Here is a 19,909-nt window from a genome sequence, read left to right as displayed (position 1 = left end):
CCTATTTCTTTCCAGCCGTAACATTTGGATTCCTGTTGATTTCTCCATTCTCTTAAGCACCTTCAATGATGGTTTCCTAGTTTTAAGCTTTACACCAGCAGGTATGCCACCCCTACTTGCTTTTTTGGTGTCTTCTGTCCTAATGCAAATTATCTTCCTTTAAAAGAAATGGATTTACACACCCTGTCCATCCATGAGTATGAAGGATTCTGTTTCCCCTGAGTTTGTGGCAGGCAGCTAAACATTTTCAAGTGACACCCAAATTCTTAGCTGTGTTAGCATTCACAGCCTTCTAAAAGAGATTAAAAAGACCTTAGGAAGCCAACAAGACTGGTGGTAGCCTAGCTATATTCAGCGCCTATTCTGCATGTCTAAGTTCAGAATTATTTTATATATGTCCATTGAAGGCCAGCAGAATGCTCAAGTCTGCTTTTGATAGGGTAAAACGTAAAGAACATATACTAAAATCAGAGATCTTTGTAAGGGAATGCTGCCTTCCATCAAAGGTATTGCTGTTCTTGTGTAATATCTTTATAGTATATTTCAAGAATGGCAGATATGCCTGTAAAATCTAACCATTACAGTTTTTCATTACCCGTTTTTAATTGTTTACACATCATCATATTTTTTGTATTTTACTAGAGTCTACAGGCCATATAAAATAACATTTTTTTTTTTGATTGATGAAACTGAGCACAGATGTTGGCTCCAGAGTTCAGTGTCACTGTCATAACACCTAGCAAGAGTTCATGATTCTTTAGATGATGTCAAAGCATTCTATTGCATTTTTCCATCTTAAGCGTCAACATATTTTGTGAATAAGACAGTGTTATTTAAAATTCTAGTTGTCATTCCGGCGATTGAGGCTTTCATAATTCATATGTTAAAATATTCTCTAGGGATCCTTAACAAATATATAAAAATTCATTGCTTACTCTGTAAGCCTCTTATGGCTAATAACCTCTAGGGTAGTTCTACCACAGTATTTTACCTCTTAGCCATCAGCAAGCATAGGATCTCATCAGGGCACGGTAGGGACCTAAATGAATGATCTAAATGTAAAAGCATATGAAAAATGCATGTTTTCGTTTTCCTGTCTATGACCATATATACCCTACGGATAGAGAACACGGGTAATCACCTCCAGTGATTATGAAACAGAGGATTAAGTAATCTCTAAATAGCAGAAAATGTAAAAATCACATGTATGCATTTGGTTTAGGAATGTGCTTTTGTACTTCCACTTGAATAAAGGTGTGTTTGGTACTCTGAGAATCTGTTTCAAATAAAATCTGAAGTCCTCAGCCAGAAGCATTTGGGAATCTTAGAATCACCTTCCTGGCTGCAACTCAGTTCCTTCTAGAAACCTGCTTCACAGCGGGAATAAATCACTCTCCTTCGTACAGGTACAAAGCTTGCTCTTCCACAGACCTCTGCAATAAAGTCAGTGTTTACAATTTAAAGGGTTATTCGGTTGGGATGCTGTTGGCACATTAAGGGTAAATAGTTTGAGGTTTCAGTAGAGCTGGGCAGAATGTGTTTTTTAAATAAATAAAACACATTTTAAAAAATGAGAAACCAAAATAATCCTTGAGGGCAAGTAACTTGTCTCTTTAAACTTGCTGATATTTAATTGGTCCAGTATAGTTTGTGTTCTTAGTCTTTTTAGCCTTGAAGACGGGAGGGAAGAGAAGAAATCTAATAGTTGGGACACCTAATTTTATCTATCTGTCCACCTACCTACGTACACATGTATATATATATGCACATATTCAAACAGTCCTCACAACAACTCTGCAAGGGAACCAGCTCCATTTTACACAGGAACTGAGGTGTAGAGAGGTTGAAAAACCTGTAGGGTCACACAGTAAGCTCAAAGTCAGGGCTGTTTGACTCCACAGCTTTCCATCATTGTGATGTTGGTATCGGACACATCCCAGAACCTAGAGAAGAGACGTTTTCTTTGATAGTTCTTTGTTCCCTGTTACACACCCAGTGATTCACCATTAGTTTGCAGCTGATCCTAAATGCTCCCAGAGCTCTCTGGGAAGCTGGGAGAAAATATCCCAGTATCTTTTGGGAGCTAGTTAGAACCCCCCTGCCCCACCCTTTGAAACAGGCTTGACAATTCTGACGACAGGCTACAGGTCAAATCTCCTGAATTCCCATCTTCTGCCAAGACACCCCCACTGCCATCACTAGATTTATATTTCCATTTCTCAATGACCCACATGCATTCTTAATTTTTCTGCCAACTAGGACTTACTAATGGATACATATCCTTACCAAGGTTTACTATCACCTCTGACTATATTATAGTGGTGGAGCAAACTGGGGAATGGGAAAATCAAGTTTGATTCCTAGGTTTTCGGCTTGAGCAAGAGTGGATCGGTAGACTAGAGATGGAGAGTGCTGAGAGTGGAGCAGGGAGAGTATTTCGGGCAAAAGAGAGCATGTCAGAAGGCCTGCAGAGGAAAGAGTATGGCATTTTCAAGTCAGTAATAAATGAGCTCTTTGGAGAATGCCTCACCTTAGGAAATAGTACGTGGGTAACTGAGGATTTGAGAACAAAGTTCAAAGGAAGCCCATAGGGTGTTGTCTCAGAAACGATGGAATTTCTCACATCCAAGTATGTAACATCTTATGTCCTTTCATTCATTCAGTAATACAGTTGGCAGGCAATATTTAGTGGAAGCCGGTGGATACAGTTAACCTAATCAAATGCATTAAACAATCCATTGAGTAAAGAAGACGAATGAGTCAAAGCGATGACTTTGGAATGAGACATATGTTTGAACTTTACTAGCTATATGACTTTGGACATTTTACTTAATTAGCCTTTCTAGTTTTCTTGTGTATACAGTGTGGTTGTTAATAGCATGACAATTAAGTGAGGTAATGTAAAAGCTACTGGTCATATACTAAATGCCCAGAAGTTTTTAATGTAAATACTAATATAAAAAACGCTACAACGGAGGAGAGATACTTAGCATAAAATCTAAAAAAGAGGAAATCAACGAGCAAGCGTTTACCAGTGCAGGACTAGCATTGTTCAGGGAGGGACACCCTGAGCTAGGAGAACTTAAAATATGACTAGAGAAATCACTAGGCATTTGTGGTCTGTGTGGTAGGAACTGCCTCCTGACAGGCACTTCCTGCTGGAGTTGGCAAACTGACACGCCTCTAACATTCGTTATCATGCGGCATCAAGTCTTAACACTCCCTTCAAAATATGAGTGCATGAAGGAACCGATGTTAAATCCAAGACTTAAGAATGGTTTCAAATAGATGGTGCTCTGTACAAATCAACAAGAAAATACTGATTTTGGAATTATTTTGCTGCCTCATCCCACTCTCTTTAAGAAAATGGTTACCCTTTTATATTTGTATTTCATCCATGTTAATAAATTTACAACTTGGACGTAATTACGAACGTTTTTCCCGCAGTCGCTTATGTCCCGCAGACAGCATTTCCCCCGTCTTCCTCCACTGTCTCTCCGGAGTGTGGTTAGCCTCCAGGCCCTGGTTTGAACGGGCCAGGGTTGAAATCCTGCCTCTAGATTGCTCACTAGCTGTGCAGCTTCTGGTGTGTAAGATAGTAAAAAGTATAAACTTTGTGGGATTGTTGTGAGGGTTAATGAGATAATGTTCAGTTTCAGTGCCCCATAACTGGTAGCTGTTATGTTTGAGTTTAGCAGGAAAATCCTCTATCATGAACAGCTCATTTCCTTATCCTTTTTTCCTGCTTCAGCATATCAGATACGCCTCTGCAAACCTGTACTCCAGGTGCAGTAGTTGTTTGGATCTTGATCCTATCTCTACGGCTTTTCTTCCTCTTTCAGCCCTTTGGTACCAGTACGTTCCTCCTCTTTGTTTATATGCTCCAGGCATAACTGGGAGGCTGAGTTGAAGCGGCAAAGGGAGAGGAGGACAGGCTGGACAGAGGGCGTAGATAACAGGTTTTGGCCCAGCAGGGTCAGCGTGGCCTGTGATCTTGAAGAAGGCATGTGGAGATGGGTGGAGCAGAGCGGAGGAGGCAAATGGGGTGCACACGGGACACTGGGGATGAGAAAGAAGAGACAACCAATTTAGATCCTAAGTCCACTTGGGCGATGGAGGGCAAATAGAGAAATCTTTTCTGTCCTCCTTCAATCCCTTCTTGGGAAGGAGGACAAACGCCCAAGGAAGCCCCTCACCCGACTCCGCTCTGGACCCAGCTCCCCAGCGGCCCCTAGGGAACCCGCGATCGAGATTAGACCTCCGAGCTGCCTAGACGGGCCCCGGAAGTGCGCGCCGAGGAGCAGGCGTTTCTAGTCCCCCTGGAGGCCGAGGTCGCCGACGCCGCCGGAATGTGCGGCCGGCTGAGCGAGTGAGTGTTGCTGCTCACCGCTGGGGCGGCGGGAGAGGGTCGGGCAGCGGGGATCCCGTGGGGTCGGGGTGGGGCGCGCTGCCGGCCGGCCGGGCGCTCCCCGCGGCGGGGTTCAGTCTGCCTGCAGGGAAGACGAGGCTTCCCCGACCGCCCCCAGGCCGGGAACCTCTCAGGAAGCGGCACCTACGGCACGGGCAGCTTTCCCTACATCTGTCCTCTTCTCGCTCTGTCCTGAAGTGACTGCCCGTTCCTTGGGTCGGGTTCTGAAGACCTTTTAGAGAAGATCCTGGCCTTGGAGCGGCACCGGGGACTGGACCCGGCCCATGGAGAAGCTGCCTGAGCAGACGTCCCCGGAGTCCCCGTGTCCGTCCCTCGAGCAGGAGCCTCGAAAGAGCAAGGGTGAGGAGAGCTGACCTAGCTGCTTTCTTTGTCTAAACTTTGTCCTTCCCACCGCGGCCTCAGATCAGATGGACACGATTAACCGTGCGCTTAGAATTACCCTGGTGCAAGACACTGATTTTTTTTTTAATCTAAAACTCTATTACATGTAAATAAAGCCTATCACTAATGTTTCCTCTCTTCATGTGTGGAGCAGACAGACCTGCAGACCTGCAGCAGCACTGTCCATAGCACTAAGTTTTGAGGCTCTGTTATTCCAGCACGTGTTAACTTGCTTGTCCTTTGAGAGGCTCAGTAAACGTTGTGTGAATAAAAGAATGAATGAACCCAGCCAAGTGTGTCCTATACCCCAAGTACCAGGAAAAGAGTGGGCTTCTCCCCCGAACCTGCCTTTCTTCATTAGGGAAGATACATTTTCCACCCAGGATGTAAACTTCGAGAGGGTACCTTGCCTGTGGAGTACAGTAGACAGGCCAGACACCTGCTGATGGAAAATGAGGTTAAACTGTAAACATCAACATTTAAATTTCAATCTACCATCCCACCATTATCTCGTATATGCTTGGCCTTTAAAAAAAGGTGGATTTGGATTATTTAGTTGAGGGACAAAGGCTTAGATAATCCACATCATAGATTTTGAGATGGCTAAGGTTTGGAGGACTTTTCTTTCACATATTTAGCTTTCTAATTCTGTTTTAGGCTGATTTTTAACTCAGATATTCTATTGAGTTATTATTATAAGGTGCTGAGACTAAGTTGAAAGAAAACGTACCTCTGTTGCCCCCCCCCCACCACACACCAGCTTAGAGTTGAGTTGGAATAGTTATCTGTGAGAGACTACAGGGCAATAAACAATGTGGACGTTCACCTATCAACTGGGTATTGGCCCAGGAGGCCTTAGAAAATCATATATTTGGCCTTGAAAGAATTTAGAGTAAGAAAAGAATCAGAGTTTAGGTAAGAGGGGATAGGCCCTTATCACAGGCTCCTCACTGCTAGTCTTTCTAAGGCCAAGTGCCTTAGTTGCCATCCTAAAATATTTATTTGTGTTAGTTCACAGTGCCCACTGCATTCAGTTCATTCTCTGTAACCTGGCATTCAGGGTCCTCTGCAGTGGGGTTTCAACCCAACTTTAAAGTCTTTATCTCAGTGTTCCCCCAGACAGACCCTGCAAGACTCGTGTGTCTGCACAAGGTAATGCTGAAAACACTTTGCACTATCCACCATTGTGCCTTTGTGTCCTTTTTTTGCGTCGCTGTCTCCTACATTCTCTGCCTACCCAAACCCCACACATCCCAGTGTCCCATGCTTGAAAGCTCAGTGCAGGGCAGCCTCCTCCATCAGGTTTCTGAAGCAGACTGGTGGCTGCCAGGAAGGAAACAAACACATGCTAGAGATGTGGAAACCTGTAGGACTTGGTGGTTGACTAAGTAATAGAGGGAAGTTGGGTGTAATCACCTTTGTTCCCTTTGCTATCATACCTCTTAAAAGTCTTCACCAGTTGCTGTTAATTTTGTAACTGCCATTCACTTGGTGCAGGGCACTGCTTCTGCTGCATCGAAACTGATTATATCCAGGTTGCCAGTGGCTTAACTAATGAATCCACTGGACATATATTTTTTTATCCCTAATTTTAATTTTAATATATTTTTTTAATTAAAAATTTTTTTTTTTTTGGTCTGCGTTGCGTCTTCATTGCTGCCTGTGGGCTTTTCTCTCTAGTTGCGGTGACCAGGGGCTACTCTTTTTTGCAGTGCGTGGGCTTCTCATTGTGGTGGCTTCTTTTGTTGTGGAGCACGGGCTCAAGGCCTGTGGGCTCAGTAGTTGCGGCACACGGGCCCCAGAGCGCGCGGCCTTCAGTAGTTGCGGTGCATGGGCTCAGTAGTTGCGGCGTGCATGCTCTAGAGTGTGTGGGCTTCAGTAGTCATGGCGTGCTGGCTCAGTAGTTGTGGCTCGCGGGCTCTAGAGCACAGGTTCAGTAGTTGTGGTGCACAGGCTTAGTTGCTCCGCGGCATGTGGGATCTTCCTGGACCACGGCTCGAACCCGTGTCCCCCCGCATTGGCAGGCGGATTCTTAACCACTGCGCCACCAGGGAAGTCCCATCCCTAATTTTTTTTGACCCTTTAGTATTTCTGTTGATGTGATCACTGTTCCTTGAAACTCTTGTTCTTTGGTTTTGGAAGCACCGTTTTCTCCTGGTCCTGCCACTTGCCTTCTCAGGGTCTTTCCCATTCCTGTTTCTCTGCTCCCTTCCTTCCTTCCTTCCTTCCTTCCTTCCTTCCTTCCTTCCTTCCTTCCTTCCTTCCTTCCTCCCTCCCTCCCTCCCTCCCTCCCTTCCTTCTTTCTTCGCTGCACCATGTGCTTTGCGGGATCTCAGTTCCCTGACCAGGGATTGAACCCGGGCCACTGCAGTGAAAGCGCAGAGTCCTAACCACTGAACCGCCAGGGAATTCCCTCCACCCATTTCTTAAACACTGATTTTCCCCAAAGCAGTTCTCAGCCCTCTTCTCTTTCACCCTCGTGGGTGATCCTGTCCCCTTCTGAGACTTCAGGTTGCACTCTGTGCTGAACCAGACATATGTAAGTGTACTTCTGGACTCATTCTTTTCTGCCATCCCCCACCTCCCTACCTTCCAGTGACTCCCTTGACTAATTTTAGTAGGTGCTTTTCCCAAACCAGAAAACTTGGATCATCCTCTACATTCTCCTTCCCTCTGTATTCATTTGGCCACCAAATCCTGTCAGTTTTTCTTCAGAAAGGCCTGACTGTTGCCTGTCACCACCACCTCCTCATTTTAGGCCCATTTTATTTCCTTGGAGTATTGACACATCCCTGTGCTGTTGGTAATTTCCCCCACTCTCAGCTGCCCATATTATTCTCTGCCTATAGAATAAAGTCTCAAATCCTGAGTGTGGCGTATATGTCTCTTCATTATGTTTTTCAAAAAAAATTGTTCAGAGTGACTTTATTATTGTTTTTTTGTCTTTTCATTATCTGGCTCTACTCTTATTTTTTCTGCTCTATGTCCTACTTCTTGCCCACATGGAGCATACATCTCATTGAATTTTTTATCACTGCACCTTAAACTTAGTATTCCCTTTTATGTTTCTGAGCCTTAACATATGCTGTTGCTTTTGCCTACAGTTCTCTTTACCTTGTTGATCCCGATCATAGTTCAAGATGCAGCTTAACGTCATTCTTTGAGGATGTCGTCCGCAGTTCACCTAGGGAGGGGTTGTCATTCCTAACTGTGCTTTGAAACAGCATTATAATCTCTTTACCAGAATCTTGCACATAGTCAGCGTGGTACATATGTTTGTTGAGTGATTAAATCAAACAGGAAGTATATTAGTTTCCTACGACTGCTATGACAAATTACTGCAACTGCATGGCTTAAAACAACTGTATTTTCTCATAGGTCTGGAAGCTAGAAATCCAAGAGGGCCAGGCTTGCTCTGAAGGCTCTAGGGAAGAATCCTTCTCTGACTGCTCGTAGCTTCTGGTGGCTTCCAGCCATCCTCCGCATTCCTTGGCTTGTAGCTGTATCGCTGCAGTCTTGCCTCCATTGTCACATGGCCTTCTTTCCCATGTGTTTCTGTGTCTGAATCTTCCTCTCCTTTCTCTTAATAAAGATTCCAGTCACTGGATTTAGGGTGCACCCTAATCCATTATGATCTCATCTTAACTAATTACCTCTGCAAGGACCCTATTTCCAAATAAGGTCACATTCTGAGGTATACATAAATTTGGGGGTGAGGGCTCTGTTTGACCCAGTACAGGAAGCGTTGCTCATTTCTTCTGCTGTTAGAAGTAAATGTACTTGGGATCACACAGCTTTGTAGTTAAGCTGCTTGAAGAACTGTGTAGATTTCCCCCTCCATTTAAATTAGAAGCAAATCAGTCTAGAAATGTTTCTTTAAACCTTCATCCACAGGGACACATTTTTTTTTTTTTTTTTCTTTTTGCGGTACGCGGGCCTCTCACTGTTGTGGCCTCTCCTGTTGCAGAGCACAGGCTCCGGACGCGCAGGCTCGGCGGCCATGGCTCAGGGGCCTAGCCGCTCTGCGGCATGTGGGATCTTCCCGGACCAGGGCACGAACCCGTGTCCCCTGCATCGGCGGTGGACTCTCAACCACTGAGCTACCAGGGAAGCCCCACAGGGATACATTTGATGAGCCTGTTATTCCACAGGGCAACTGCTCTCTTCTTGGGCTTCTCTAGCTCTGTCTCAGACTGGCCACTGTCTGCAGAGGTATTCCAGAGGGTCCTGCCGTCCATCAGAGTTTGGATCCAAGTTTTTGATATTTCTTATATAAGTGGCTCAAACCCATGAGGAGATATACCTCTCTGAATTCTATTTGAGTTTCAGTCCTGAAGACTTTATGAATGGTCAACGTGGGGCCCTCCGTGATTCATAGATTCTTCTCTTGATGGAGTAGAACTTCCTTACAGTGGATTGCTAGGAAATAATCAGGAGCATTTTAAAGCACCTAATGTGTGCAGAGTTCTTTACATAGTACTGGGGTCGGAGGAAAAGAAATGGAAGACACCTCTTATTCTAGAGGTACTTTCAAAATAAATTGAAGGGAATACACACATACAAAAAACTAAACATATTTCTAAGGAGAGGCCCAAAGTCGATGTGGTTAAATGCCATGAGGAGAGGGCAGGAACTGTATGCTTTAGAGATTCAAAGGAACAATCACTTCCAGCCGGGGTTTGGAGCAGGGTTAAGTTTGGGGAAGGAGGCTGCCTTTGATCTGGGTTCTTGCAGGGTGGATAGGATTTTGATTGGTGAAGTTGGAAGGGAGGCTGATCCAGGTGGAGGAAGAAGGTCGAGCGGAGAAGGAATTGCGTGGGGAGCTAAATGTTCAGGAAACATTTCAGAGTAACTGGAGCATAGAGTAGATTGATAGAGGATAGACTAAAGGCAGAGCGGAGCACGAGTGTGGAAAATGAATGCCACGCCAAAGAATTTAGATTTGCTTGGCAGAAATTGAAGTATGTGAGCTTTGCTTAACAGGAGGCTAGCAGATGAGCATTGCAAATCAAGGAAGAGATTCTAGTTTGTTTAGTGTGAGAGGTGATTAGGATCTGACTTTAGGATATTAGCAGTGATAACAGGAAGGCAGGGGAAAAAGAGTATTGCTACGTTGTAGATAGAAGCAATAGTACTTTTGTTTACTGAGTGGATATGGGGACAGAGAAGAGAGTCACTGGTCATTATTTACCGCACCACCCTCCCTTTTATTTTGAAAAATGTTAAAGTTACAGGAGAGTTGCAAGGCTATCGTACCAAGTACTCACACACCAGAAGTGTATGTGCAGGTTTGGGATAGGTTGATCTCAAGAAACTGGTATGAGAGCCATCGTGTGGAAATGTCTTTTTCGATTATTGGAGATGCTCTAGCTGGTCTACGAATATCCCCCGTCCCAGTAGATGGGAACATCATCCCTCCTGCTACACAACCCAGAGAGAAACTTTGGTTTCTCTCATATCCATATCCGTCAGCCAGTAATCCTGTCCATGCGACTGTCAACGTTTCTTTCCAGAATCCAAGTGCTTCTTACTACCTCCTCTGCCACCGTCTTGGTTCAGGTCGCCATCATTTCTCCCCTGGATTATCGCAGCAGCCTGGTTGGTTGTCCTGCCTCTGCAGTTACCTCCCTCCAGCCTCTACCCAGCATGGCAGCCAGTGTGATCCTGGTAAAGTGTCAGCTCTTGTCTTCCTCTGGTCAGAACCCTCCAGTGGCTCCCCATCTCACTCTGAAATAAACCTCTTACAGACCTGTAGCCTACAGGGTCCTGTGTTCTCTGATCCCCCTTCTATGTCTCTGATCTCAGTTCTTACTCCTCTCGCCCTTGCTCATTCTGCTCCAGTCACACTTGCGTCTTTGAACACCCAGGGTCTCGCACTTGCTATTTCTTCTATGTGTAATGCTCTTTCCCACATATCCTTATCTCCTTCAAGTCTTGGCTTAAATGTCATTTTCTTAGTCCTCCTTTGACTGTGATATTTAAAATTGCAACCCTTTTGCCCACTGCCCCCTGGCACTCTAATCCTTGTTCCTTGCTTTTTTCCTCTATAACACTTTTATGACCTTTTAACAGTATGTAATTGACATAGTTTACTATCCATCTCCCTTAGTAAAATGAAAGGTCTTTGAGGATTTTTGTGTTTTGCTTACTGACGTATCTCAGAGTCTGGAACTATACCTGGCATGTTGTTAGTGATCGATAAAACGTACTGACTGTTACATGACTTAAAGATGAGTATTTCAAGAGCTGTAGGAAAAGGATCACCTTCACCTTCATGGAGAAGGTGATATCGAACAGGGCCTGAGAGCAGTGAGATTGACATCCTCGACTACGTTGCGCAGGCTGTCAAATTTCGGGCAGTGGGCCAAATAAAAGGCACATCCTCTACAACATCCCAGCCTTCACATATTATGAGTAGAGTGGTTCAACAGATAGTAAAGAGGCTTTGTGTAGGGAGAAGATCAGAATGAGGCTGGAAAGACAGATGGGGGCCAGGTCAGGGCGGTAGAGAAGAAACCCTAGTCCCTGCTCCTCAGGAGCTTGCAATCTGTCTGACAAGTAAGGCAAACACACGTGCAAGGGGACGTAAAAACATTAAACCAGCAATCCATTCACACCTGGTAGAATAACATCGAAAAGATAAGAAATAAAAAGTGTTGATGAGGATGTGGAGAAAAGGGAACCCTCATGCATTGTTGGTGGGAATGTATATTGGTGCAGCCATTATGGAAAATGGTATGGAGTTCCTCAAAAAATTATAAATGGAACTACTGTGTGATCCAGCACTTCTGGGTATTTATTCAAAGGAAAATAAACCATTCTCTCGAAAAGATATCTGCACCCACAGGTTCATTGCAGCATTACTTACAATAGCCAAGACAGGGAAACAACGTAAGTGTCCATCGACGGATGAATGGATGAAAATGTGCTATCTGTACACACAATGGAACATTATCCAGCCATAAAAAACACGAAATTCCTGCCATCGCAACAGCACGGTTGGACTTCAAGGACATTATGCTAAGTGAAATAAGTCAGAGAAGGACAAACACTGTATGACCTGACTTGTATGTGAAATCTGAAAAATCCAAACTCATAGATAACAGAGAACAGATTGGTGGTTGCCAGAGGCGGGGGGTGGGGAGTGGAAGAACTGGATGAAGGGGGTCCAAAAGTACAAACTTACAGTTATAAGGTGAATAAGTTCCAGGGATGTAAGGTACAGCTATAGTTAATAACACCATGTAGTATATTTGAAAGTTGCTTAGAGAGTAGATCTTAAAAGTTCTCATCACAAAAAAATTTGTAAGAAAACCAGTATCCAAATTGAATGTACAGAAGATGAGGGCATGTCTGGAGGTGGAGAACAAGTGTAAATATGGCTCTGTGAGACCAGATACTTCTTAAATTCCTTAAAGACAATGACCATTCCCTACTAAAATCAGGGTTGCATATGTTTTAGACTTTCACTGCTGATGGAAATGATACTACATTGGATATTCCTCAGCACCCCCTTCTTCCAGAAAGATCCCCCAAAGCAGAGGGCCTTCTTTCTGTAATATCACTACACTTCAGTAAGCCATATTTAATAAGTAAAACTTAAGAGGAGAAATGTATTATAGTAAACAGGAGATGTTTTTCTAAGGTCTCCCTTAGATACAGCTAGGGTGCAGAATTTTTTGTTTGTTTGTTTTTAAATTTTTGGCCGCACCGCGTGGCATGTGGGATCTTGGGTCTTAGTTCTCTGACCATGGATTGAACCTGCGCCCCCTGCGTTGGAAGGTAGAGTCTTAACCACTGGACTGTCGGGGAAGTCCCCAGAATTGGTTTTTGTATGTTCTCTTAGAGTTGAAATAGATTTGGAAGTATTTCTCACTACCCCGTGCTTCATATTTTAAACAACTTTTCCCCCTATTCTCCCCTCCCTTCCTCTTGCAAATCCTCCCAGTTTGTACCATTTCTAAAAGTTGCATCTAAGGTCCGAGTATGTCATGTTCATGAATGAGCATGTGAGCATCTGTGTGTAGAGAGAGGCTCTCAACAGGAGTGAGGAAGGTGCTGGTGTGTGATTACAGGAAGGGAGCCTTCCCTGTTACCACAGTGACAACGCATGTGACCAGGGTACCGTGTGGACAGAACCTCTGTGTGAGGTTCTTTTATTTATCCGCTCAGGCCCTGCCCCTCTCCACACAGAGCCCCCAGCATCACTCTTCCTGTGTTCTGAGATAATCCCACTTCCCTCAAACTCTGCTTTCCTATTCTGCTAATTCCAGTATATCTGTCTGGTCAGGGACTTCATATATAAATCCTCACTTTAGTTTCCCCACCACTTTCTCCAAATCTGCTCAGCTTGTATCCATCTTTTCCTCCTATTGTGAGGCCATTTTTCGTACTTTTTTGAACCAGATACCCTGGAATACTTTGATCATCCTGTTTCCCACAGGGAGTTTTTATTGTTACATATACTTTTTTTGTATTTTCCGTCAGATGGTGAGACCTGGACTGAGGATCAATTAATTATAAAGCAGAAAACTCTTGAAGTAGGGACACAGCCACATGAAGGAGAGGAATGTGAACGAAACAAACATGCGGGACCCTATGGGTATGGACAGAATTTTGGTCATATCTCAGACTTTATCCGACAGCCACACATTCTTATGGAAGAGAAATCTCAAATGTGCAACACTTGTGGCAAGCTATTCAGACGGAACACATACCGTATTCAGCACGAAAAAATCCACACACAGGAGAAGCCTTATGAGTGCCATGAATGTGGAAAAGCCTTTGGCCATAGTTCAAATCTCATTCAGCATCAAGGAATCCACACCGAGGAGAAACCCTACGAATGCGGTGAGTGTGGGAAGGTCTTCCGGCGCAGCTCACACCTCATCCAGCATCAGATCATCCACACGGGGGAGATGCCTTACCTGTGTAATGAGTGCGGAAAAGCTTTCGGTCGGAGCTCAAGTCTCCTTCGACATCAGAGAATCCACACTATGGAGAAGCCCTATGAATGTACCGAATGTGGGAAGGCCTTCAGCCAGAGCTCAAATCTAACAGAACATAGGCGAGTTCACACCAGAGAGAGACCATACGAATGCTGCGACTGTGGGAAAGCTTACAGTCGTAACTCACACCTCATCGAACATCAGAGAGTCCATACAGGGGAGACTCCTTATGACTGTAATGAGTGTGGAAAATCTTTCAGTAGGAGTTCACTCCTTATCAAACATCATAGAATTCACACTGGAGAAAGACCCTATGAGTGTAGTGAATGCGGGAAGGCTTTTAGTCGGAACTCCCACCTTATTCAGCACCAGAAGACTCACAGTGGGGTAAAACCTTCTGAATGTAAAGAATGTGGGAAAACCTTCAAGTACAGTTCATACCTTATTGATCACCTGGGAATCCATTCATGAGAGAAACTGTGAATGAAGTGAAGGTGGTAAAGCCTTTGTTTGGAGTTCAGCTCTTAGCGAACATCAGAGAACTCGTGCTGGGGAGAAAACCTTTGGCTGTAGTGAGTGCAGACGGCCTTCAGTCCTAGCTCAACTCTTACCAAGACCTGAAAATCCACATAGTGGACAGATCTCATGGATGTGTTCAGTGCATAAGTACCTTTAGACAGAGTTCCCGCCTTACTCAGCATTAGCCAGTTTGCTTTGGGGGAATGATGGGTATGGGGAGAGCCTTGCTATGTGTCAGAGAGGGGCACGAAAGGGGCGTCATCTGACACTACAGAAGGAATGACTAAAGTGGAAGCTTAAGTTAGCACTACTTTTTATTTGATTTTGAGGATCTACATCAGAGGGAGATCCTATGGTTTTTTTTCACATCTCCATAATCTTCTGCCAGAAATGGAATGGGTTAGGTCCATTCCAGGGAAGAAAGAATCAGGGCATTCTGGATTCAGACTCATAGATCAGGAAAGCTGCAGTGTGACCTTTGAATCCAATAGCTTTCCTTGTATTTCATCTGTCCTGTTGGTTGTAACTATACGTGGAAGTGGCTCTTGGGTCTTCTTGGACCAGCATTTTCCCTCCTCAATGTCCTGCAGGCTACTGAATCTCTTTTTGTTTTATATTTCATAGATGCTTTTAATAAATGGGCAAATTTTCTAAGCCCAGTAATTTCTCAGTATAACATGTCATGGGCTTTGTTACGTGTCAACTCCGGTAGGCTGAAGTGCATTTGTCAGATTTCCCTTTCTTGTATTTTTCGGTTTGTGTGGTCTACAAGGGAGATTCTTGGGAGAGCTGGAGGGCAGAACAGAAGCAGCAGTAATTTTGTAGCTCACACATGTCACTGATCTGCTGACTCACCTCACTGGCACTGGACATGAAACTAGTGTACCTTCCCCAGGATTCTTTTTTGCCTTTACTGGGCCGTGGTTTTCCTTCTCTGATTGAATCCTAGTCAGACACATGCTTACTATCCTATGAGAAGCACACATTTATTTCAAGTTTAGGTAGAGAGAAATGGTTAGCTTCTGGCTGTTTTTAAAAAAGAACCTCAATAATAAGCTTCAAGATTTCCTATCAGGAAAGCTATTGTTCAGACTCCTTTATAACAAAACTTCCATCATAACCTGAGGCAGAGCTTCACTACCATGTAATTATCGAGGGAAAAGTTTGCAAAGTAGTTGAATAGTGTGATACATGATCGACTGATAAAATTTTTAAAAATCAAAAATTTGAGCACCAATTTATCATGAATATTTTAATAATTAAAGAAGATTCCCAAAGTACCTCTAGTAGGCAGTATATTTTAGATTTATTCTAGGCATCTGAGAGAAATATCTACTTTGTTGTAAACGTTTATGTTTTGATTACAAAAAATCAGATTATTTTTCCTCCTGTTAGTCTGGATTAGTGATTACCTAAAATATCGGTGAAAACTATACTTACGTTGTAGACTCTTGAAATTGAAAGTTGCCTCTGTCTTGTATACCTTTCCCTGCCTGGTCTGGTGCTATGCACACAGGTGTTCAGTGGCTGTGGAGTGAATCTGTTTACTGGAAGCCAAAGTCTTCCTGTTTGTCTCCACGCTTCTCTGCACTCCCCCACCTTCCTCCCCTGTTCCTGTAGGTGATTATCGCACTACACAAGGGTCACCTTGCCATCTGGACACCCTGAGTAGACTCTGTGAGGCCAGGTCTGAGCCCTCAGCCAGTGGGCCCACTTACTCCATCTGGCATGTAACCCTCTTCGAGTCCCTTCCACCCCTTATACCACAGAAAGGGCCCTTTCCTTCTATGGGGTCTGAGAAGCTTCTGGAATAAGGCAGGGCTTGATGAGTGGGGTCTGAAGGCCAGGTCGGATTCTGACTGGCCGAGAAGGGCACCCCAGGACAAGGTAAGTGTGTGGGGTCACGTGCCAGGCTGCAAGAGCGGAGGTGTCCCTGGAGGCCAGGAGAGGGGAGAAAAGAGTTTGCCTAGCAGTATCAAAAGCACTCAAGCAGGGCTCTGGTTCTTTAGGCACAAATATTACTAGTGGACAGAGTAGTTCATCAAGCCGTTAGAGCTCAGGTGAACACGAGGGTGACCAGCTCATACCAGTTTGCCAGGACTTCCCCAGCCTTAACATCGGACATCCCACATCCAGTAAAATGCTCAGTCCTCTGCAAACCAGGAGGGTGGATCACCCGAACCCATCGTGACCTCATTCCCCCCCCCCCCCACCGCCAATGGCTCCTAGCTGCAGCAGGACCCAGTAGAGCAGAGATTCTTAGCTTGGGTTGCCTACTGGAATCACCTGGAGAGCTTTCAAAGCACTGGAGCCTCAGTCTCTGAGGTTGTGTACATTTGGTATGGGGTATGGCCTGGACTTTGGTGTTTTGTAAGCTCCCAAGTAATTCTAATGTGCAGCCAAGGTTGAAAATCTATACAGTAGAAGTAAGTTATCAATGCTTCACAGGTGCTAAGAGGACACAAAGAGATCACACAGGATCTGGTGGCTTAGGCACTGAGGGCTGGCAAGAGGGCTGGGCTGGGAGTATGGAGAGACTCCGGGGCCTGTGTGAGAGGAGACAGACTGGGTGTCCCAGGCCAGGTGGAAGGAGCGGTGGGAGGGACTGTTGTGCTGGGGGTGGAGCCAGCTATTGGGTGGGCGCCCTCAGGGCCTGCTCATTGCTGGGTTCTGGTTCTGTCCTGTGCAGTAAAGCTCTGGTTTGGGTAACTTTGGATTTTCCCTTTGGAGCTTGGGACCAAGGAAAGCACAGAGCCTGGGCGAGTCAGAACTGAAGACTCCAGCCCCAGCTCATGGGCTCTCTACCTACTTTTCCAGCAGACAGTTCCCTCTTCCCTTGCCTGTCCCCCTACCCTAGACCTGGGAAAACATGAAAATGCTTCCAGAGGAGACTATGACCTAAGCTTATACACACTTTCTAAAATATTCAGTCCTGGGAGGGGCTGGTCTGGCAGTCCCAAGCCATACTTTGAACACAGCCTTGGGCCCCCTGGGTGAGAGGCATTTCCTATGCTCCGGTTGAAGGGGTAGGAGTCTTTGGGCAATGGGGATCTTGACTTAAAAAAAAAGAAGTACAACGTGAGAGCTGCGAGTTAAGTTTTATTTGGGGCAAAATAGGGACTGCAGCCCCGGGGGGACAGCGTTTCAGATAACTCTGAGAAATTGCTCCAGATTATTGTTAAAGAAAACCAGATATCTCAAGGAATTTAGCGCTTTTCTATGTATGGGAAGATGCAAGAGTCTTGGCTCACTGAAATCATTCATTTGCTGTGCACCTCAGTTATCTGGGGCCAGTAGCCTGACACATCCTGGGTTTCCTCAGGGTTCACCACAGGGAGTGGCCGCAGTCTGATGGCTGCTAGGTGGCAGGTGTTCTTTTCAGCCCTGAGTTTCCTCAGCTCACGTTGGAGGGCTGCAGTCGTTGACAACTGTGACATCCTTTGTTTATTGATATGGCAGGAAATAGTTCATTTCTCAGGGAGACAGGAGGAGGAGGAAGTTGAATTTTGGCAGTGGCACCCACATGGACTGCTTTAATCCCACCAAAGGCCCGTCATGGCCCTCAGAATGAAATCAACAAGACCTTCAAATCCCAGCTCTGCCCACTGACTTCTCCAGCCCTCTGTGGCCTCCCCTTCTCCCAGTCATTCTGAAATTCACTGGGTCCTTGAACACAGTATTTTTCAAATGTAGGTAAAGAGCCACTAGGGGGTCTTAACATTAATTTATTGTAATGAGTTGAGAGTAGCAAAGGGTAAAAGGAAAAAGTAGGCAGAACTAGAACGGAGTAGAAAACATCCATCACAAAGGTAGGTCAGACTTTTGTTCTGTTTGTGCACAAGGGAGCATGTGTGCAAAGTATAATGTACAGTGTTTCTTGCTGTAGAGCAGGTAAAAGTCTTTGCACATTGCAATCCCTTTTTGGGAGTAAGATTCTGTCTAGAAGGGCCTTCTTGGCAGGTCTTCCTTTGGACTGAATTATTCGCGTTCTGCAATTGCCGTAGCATGCTATACTTTTTGTGCACCGAGCACACTTTAAAAAAATGATTTATTCAGTTGCCTGTCTTCTGCGCTTGCTGCAAGCTCGATGAGGGCAGGGACCATGTTCACCTATCCTGGCCTCTGTCATTAGAGAAAGCACTTGTGTTGAGTGGCTGAGTGATAAACCCGGGTTCAGTTTCCAGCTGTTTGTGTTCTTAGACAAGGTCTCTTTTTATTTTTTCTGATTTTTTTGTCTGATTTATATACAGAAAACTTGAAAGAATAGAATAATGAACACCCTATATATCCTCCACTTAGATGGACAGTATTAACATTTTTCCATATTTGCTTTCTATCTATATGCTTTTTTTCTGAATCATTTGAAAGTAAGCTCAGATATAACCTTCACCCTAAATACTATGGCATGTGTCTCCTAAGAGTAAGGTCATTCTCCTACATAATCACAACAATATTAACATACCTAAGAAAAATAATTTAATTCCATAATACCATCTAAAATGGACTCTGTATTTAGATTTTCCCTAGTTGCCCCAAGAATGTGTTTTATAGTTAGATTATTTCAAATCAGAAAAAAAAATCAAGGGTCACATTACATTTGGCTTTATATCTCTTTAGTTTCTTTTAATCTAGAATAGTTCCACTTTTTTTTTTTTTAATGACAGTGACTTTTGGAGGAGTCAAGAAGAGTTATCCTTTATAATTTTCTACAAAATTGATTTCCTTGTTTTACTCCGGTGGTATTTAGCTTCCTTCTCGCCCCCCTGTATTTTCTCTTAACTGAAAAGAGGTTTAGAGGCTTGATGACACACACCTGTGAATACCTCACAGGTGATGTCTCCTTCATACTGCTATCACCTCAAGAGGCACACGATGTCAGATTATTCCACCCCAAGTAGTGCTGTTTGTTCACTTGTTTAAGGTAGTGACTGCTAGATTTCTCCTATGTAAAGATGTTTTCCTTTTGCAGTTAGTAATTTGTGAGGACGATAAACTCCAGCACCATGTGAAGAATCTGTTCCTTTACAGCCTAATGTTTTTAGTAATCATCCATGATCCTTTAGCAACCATCCACGTGATAGTTTGGGCATGTTCTTAACCTGAAACTCAGTTTTTTCATCTGCAGCCTGGGTATAATAATGCCCATGATTTGGATTTGATGTGTAAGAAAGTATGACGATGCTGTCACGGTCTGCCATAACTTCTCCCTTCTTCTGAGAACATCTTTTAGAAAGGTGTTCTAAAGGTGTTCACTTCCTTTTAGAAAGTTTGTATGCTGCTCCAGATAAGTGGTCCAAATCGCCGGCTTCTTAGATGATCCTACCTGCCTGGCCTCTGTGGGGCACAGCTGAGTCATCTTCTTTGGCCAGAGTGGAATGAGCTTTTGACCAGAGCTGAGCCAATCAGAATGCTTCCCTGGGAAATTTCCAACCAAGTAGGGGTGGGAATAGGGTGAAGAAGATATTCTTTTTCCCTCAGGTGGCTAAATGTGAGGATGTGAGTCTGGAAGTTGACTGTGTCCCCTGCCGCCTGGAGGATGAGAGCCTATGGGGTGGAGGGGATCAAAACCATCTGTCTGAGATCAGGGCAGAGGGGGTCTCCCTGGCCTGGCTCCAGGCCTCCCCAGCTGTAC

The 19,909-nt window shown here is 44.5% G+C and overlaps 2 protein-coding genes across 3 annotated transcripts in view; both read left to right on the top strand.

Moving 5' to 3' along the window:
• TMEM225B (transmembrane protein 225B) overlaps positions 1-19,909 on the top strand; it is a 44,555-nt gene that overhangs the window by 11,252 nt on the left and 13,394 nt on the right. The window contains exon 1 of one of the 2 annotated variants that reach the window (XM_060123512.1): positions 13,526-13,660. The exons of the other annotated variant lie outside the window; for it this stretch is intronic. The gene's annotated coding sequence lies outside the window, so the exon portion shown is untranslated. Of the gene's footprint in view, positions 1-13,525; positions 13,661-19,909 lie in introns of those variants that run through there. 2 annotated transcript variants of the gene reach the window in all.
• Positions 4,629-14,641, top strand: LOC132505425 (zinc finger protein 239-like). Its single transcript, XM_060123510.1, has 2 exons — positions 4,629-4,768; positions 13,298-14,641. Exons 1-2 carry the CDS (start codon positions 4,693-4,695, stop codon positions 14,227-14,229), a joined length of 1,008 nt encoding a protein of 335 aa, XP_059979493.1. The 5' UTR covers positions 4,629-4,692; the 3' UTR covers positions 14,230-14,641.

Source organism: Lagenorhynchus albirostris, chromosome 15 (assembly GCF_949774975.1).
Source record: "Lagenorhynchus albirostris chromosome 15, mLagAlb1.1, whole genome shotgun sequence".
Classification (NCBI taxonomy): Eukaryota; Metazoa; Chordata; class Mammalia; order Artiodactyla; family Delphinidae; genus Lagenorhynchus; species Lagenorhynchus albirostris.
The sequence above is the reverse complement of the archived record's forward strand: the minus strand, read 5'-3'. Positions and strand labels throughout refer to the sequence as shown.

Excerpts from the sequence above, each read along its gene's own strand:
- LOC132505425 (XM_060123510.1), top strand. The coding sequence starts at position 4,693 with ATGGAGAAGCTGCCTGAGCAGACGTCCCCGGAGTCCCCGTGTCCGTCC. Across the intron at positions 4,769-13,297 it reads GGAGCCTCGAAAGAGCAAGG|ATGGTGAGACCTGGACTGAG; the intron begins GTGAGGAGAGCT and ends ATTTTCCGTCAG.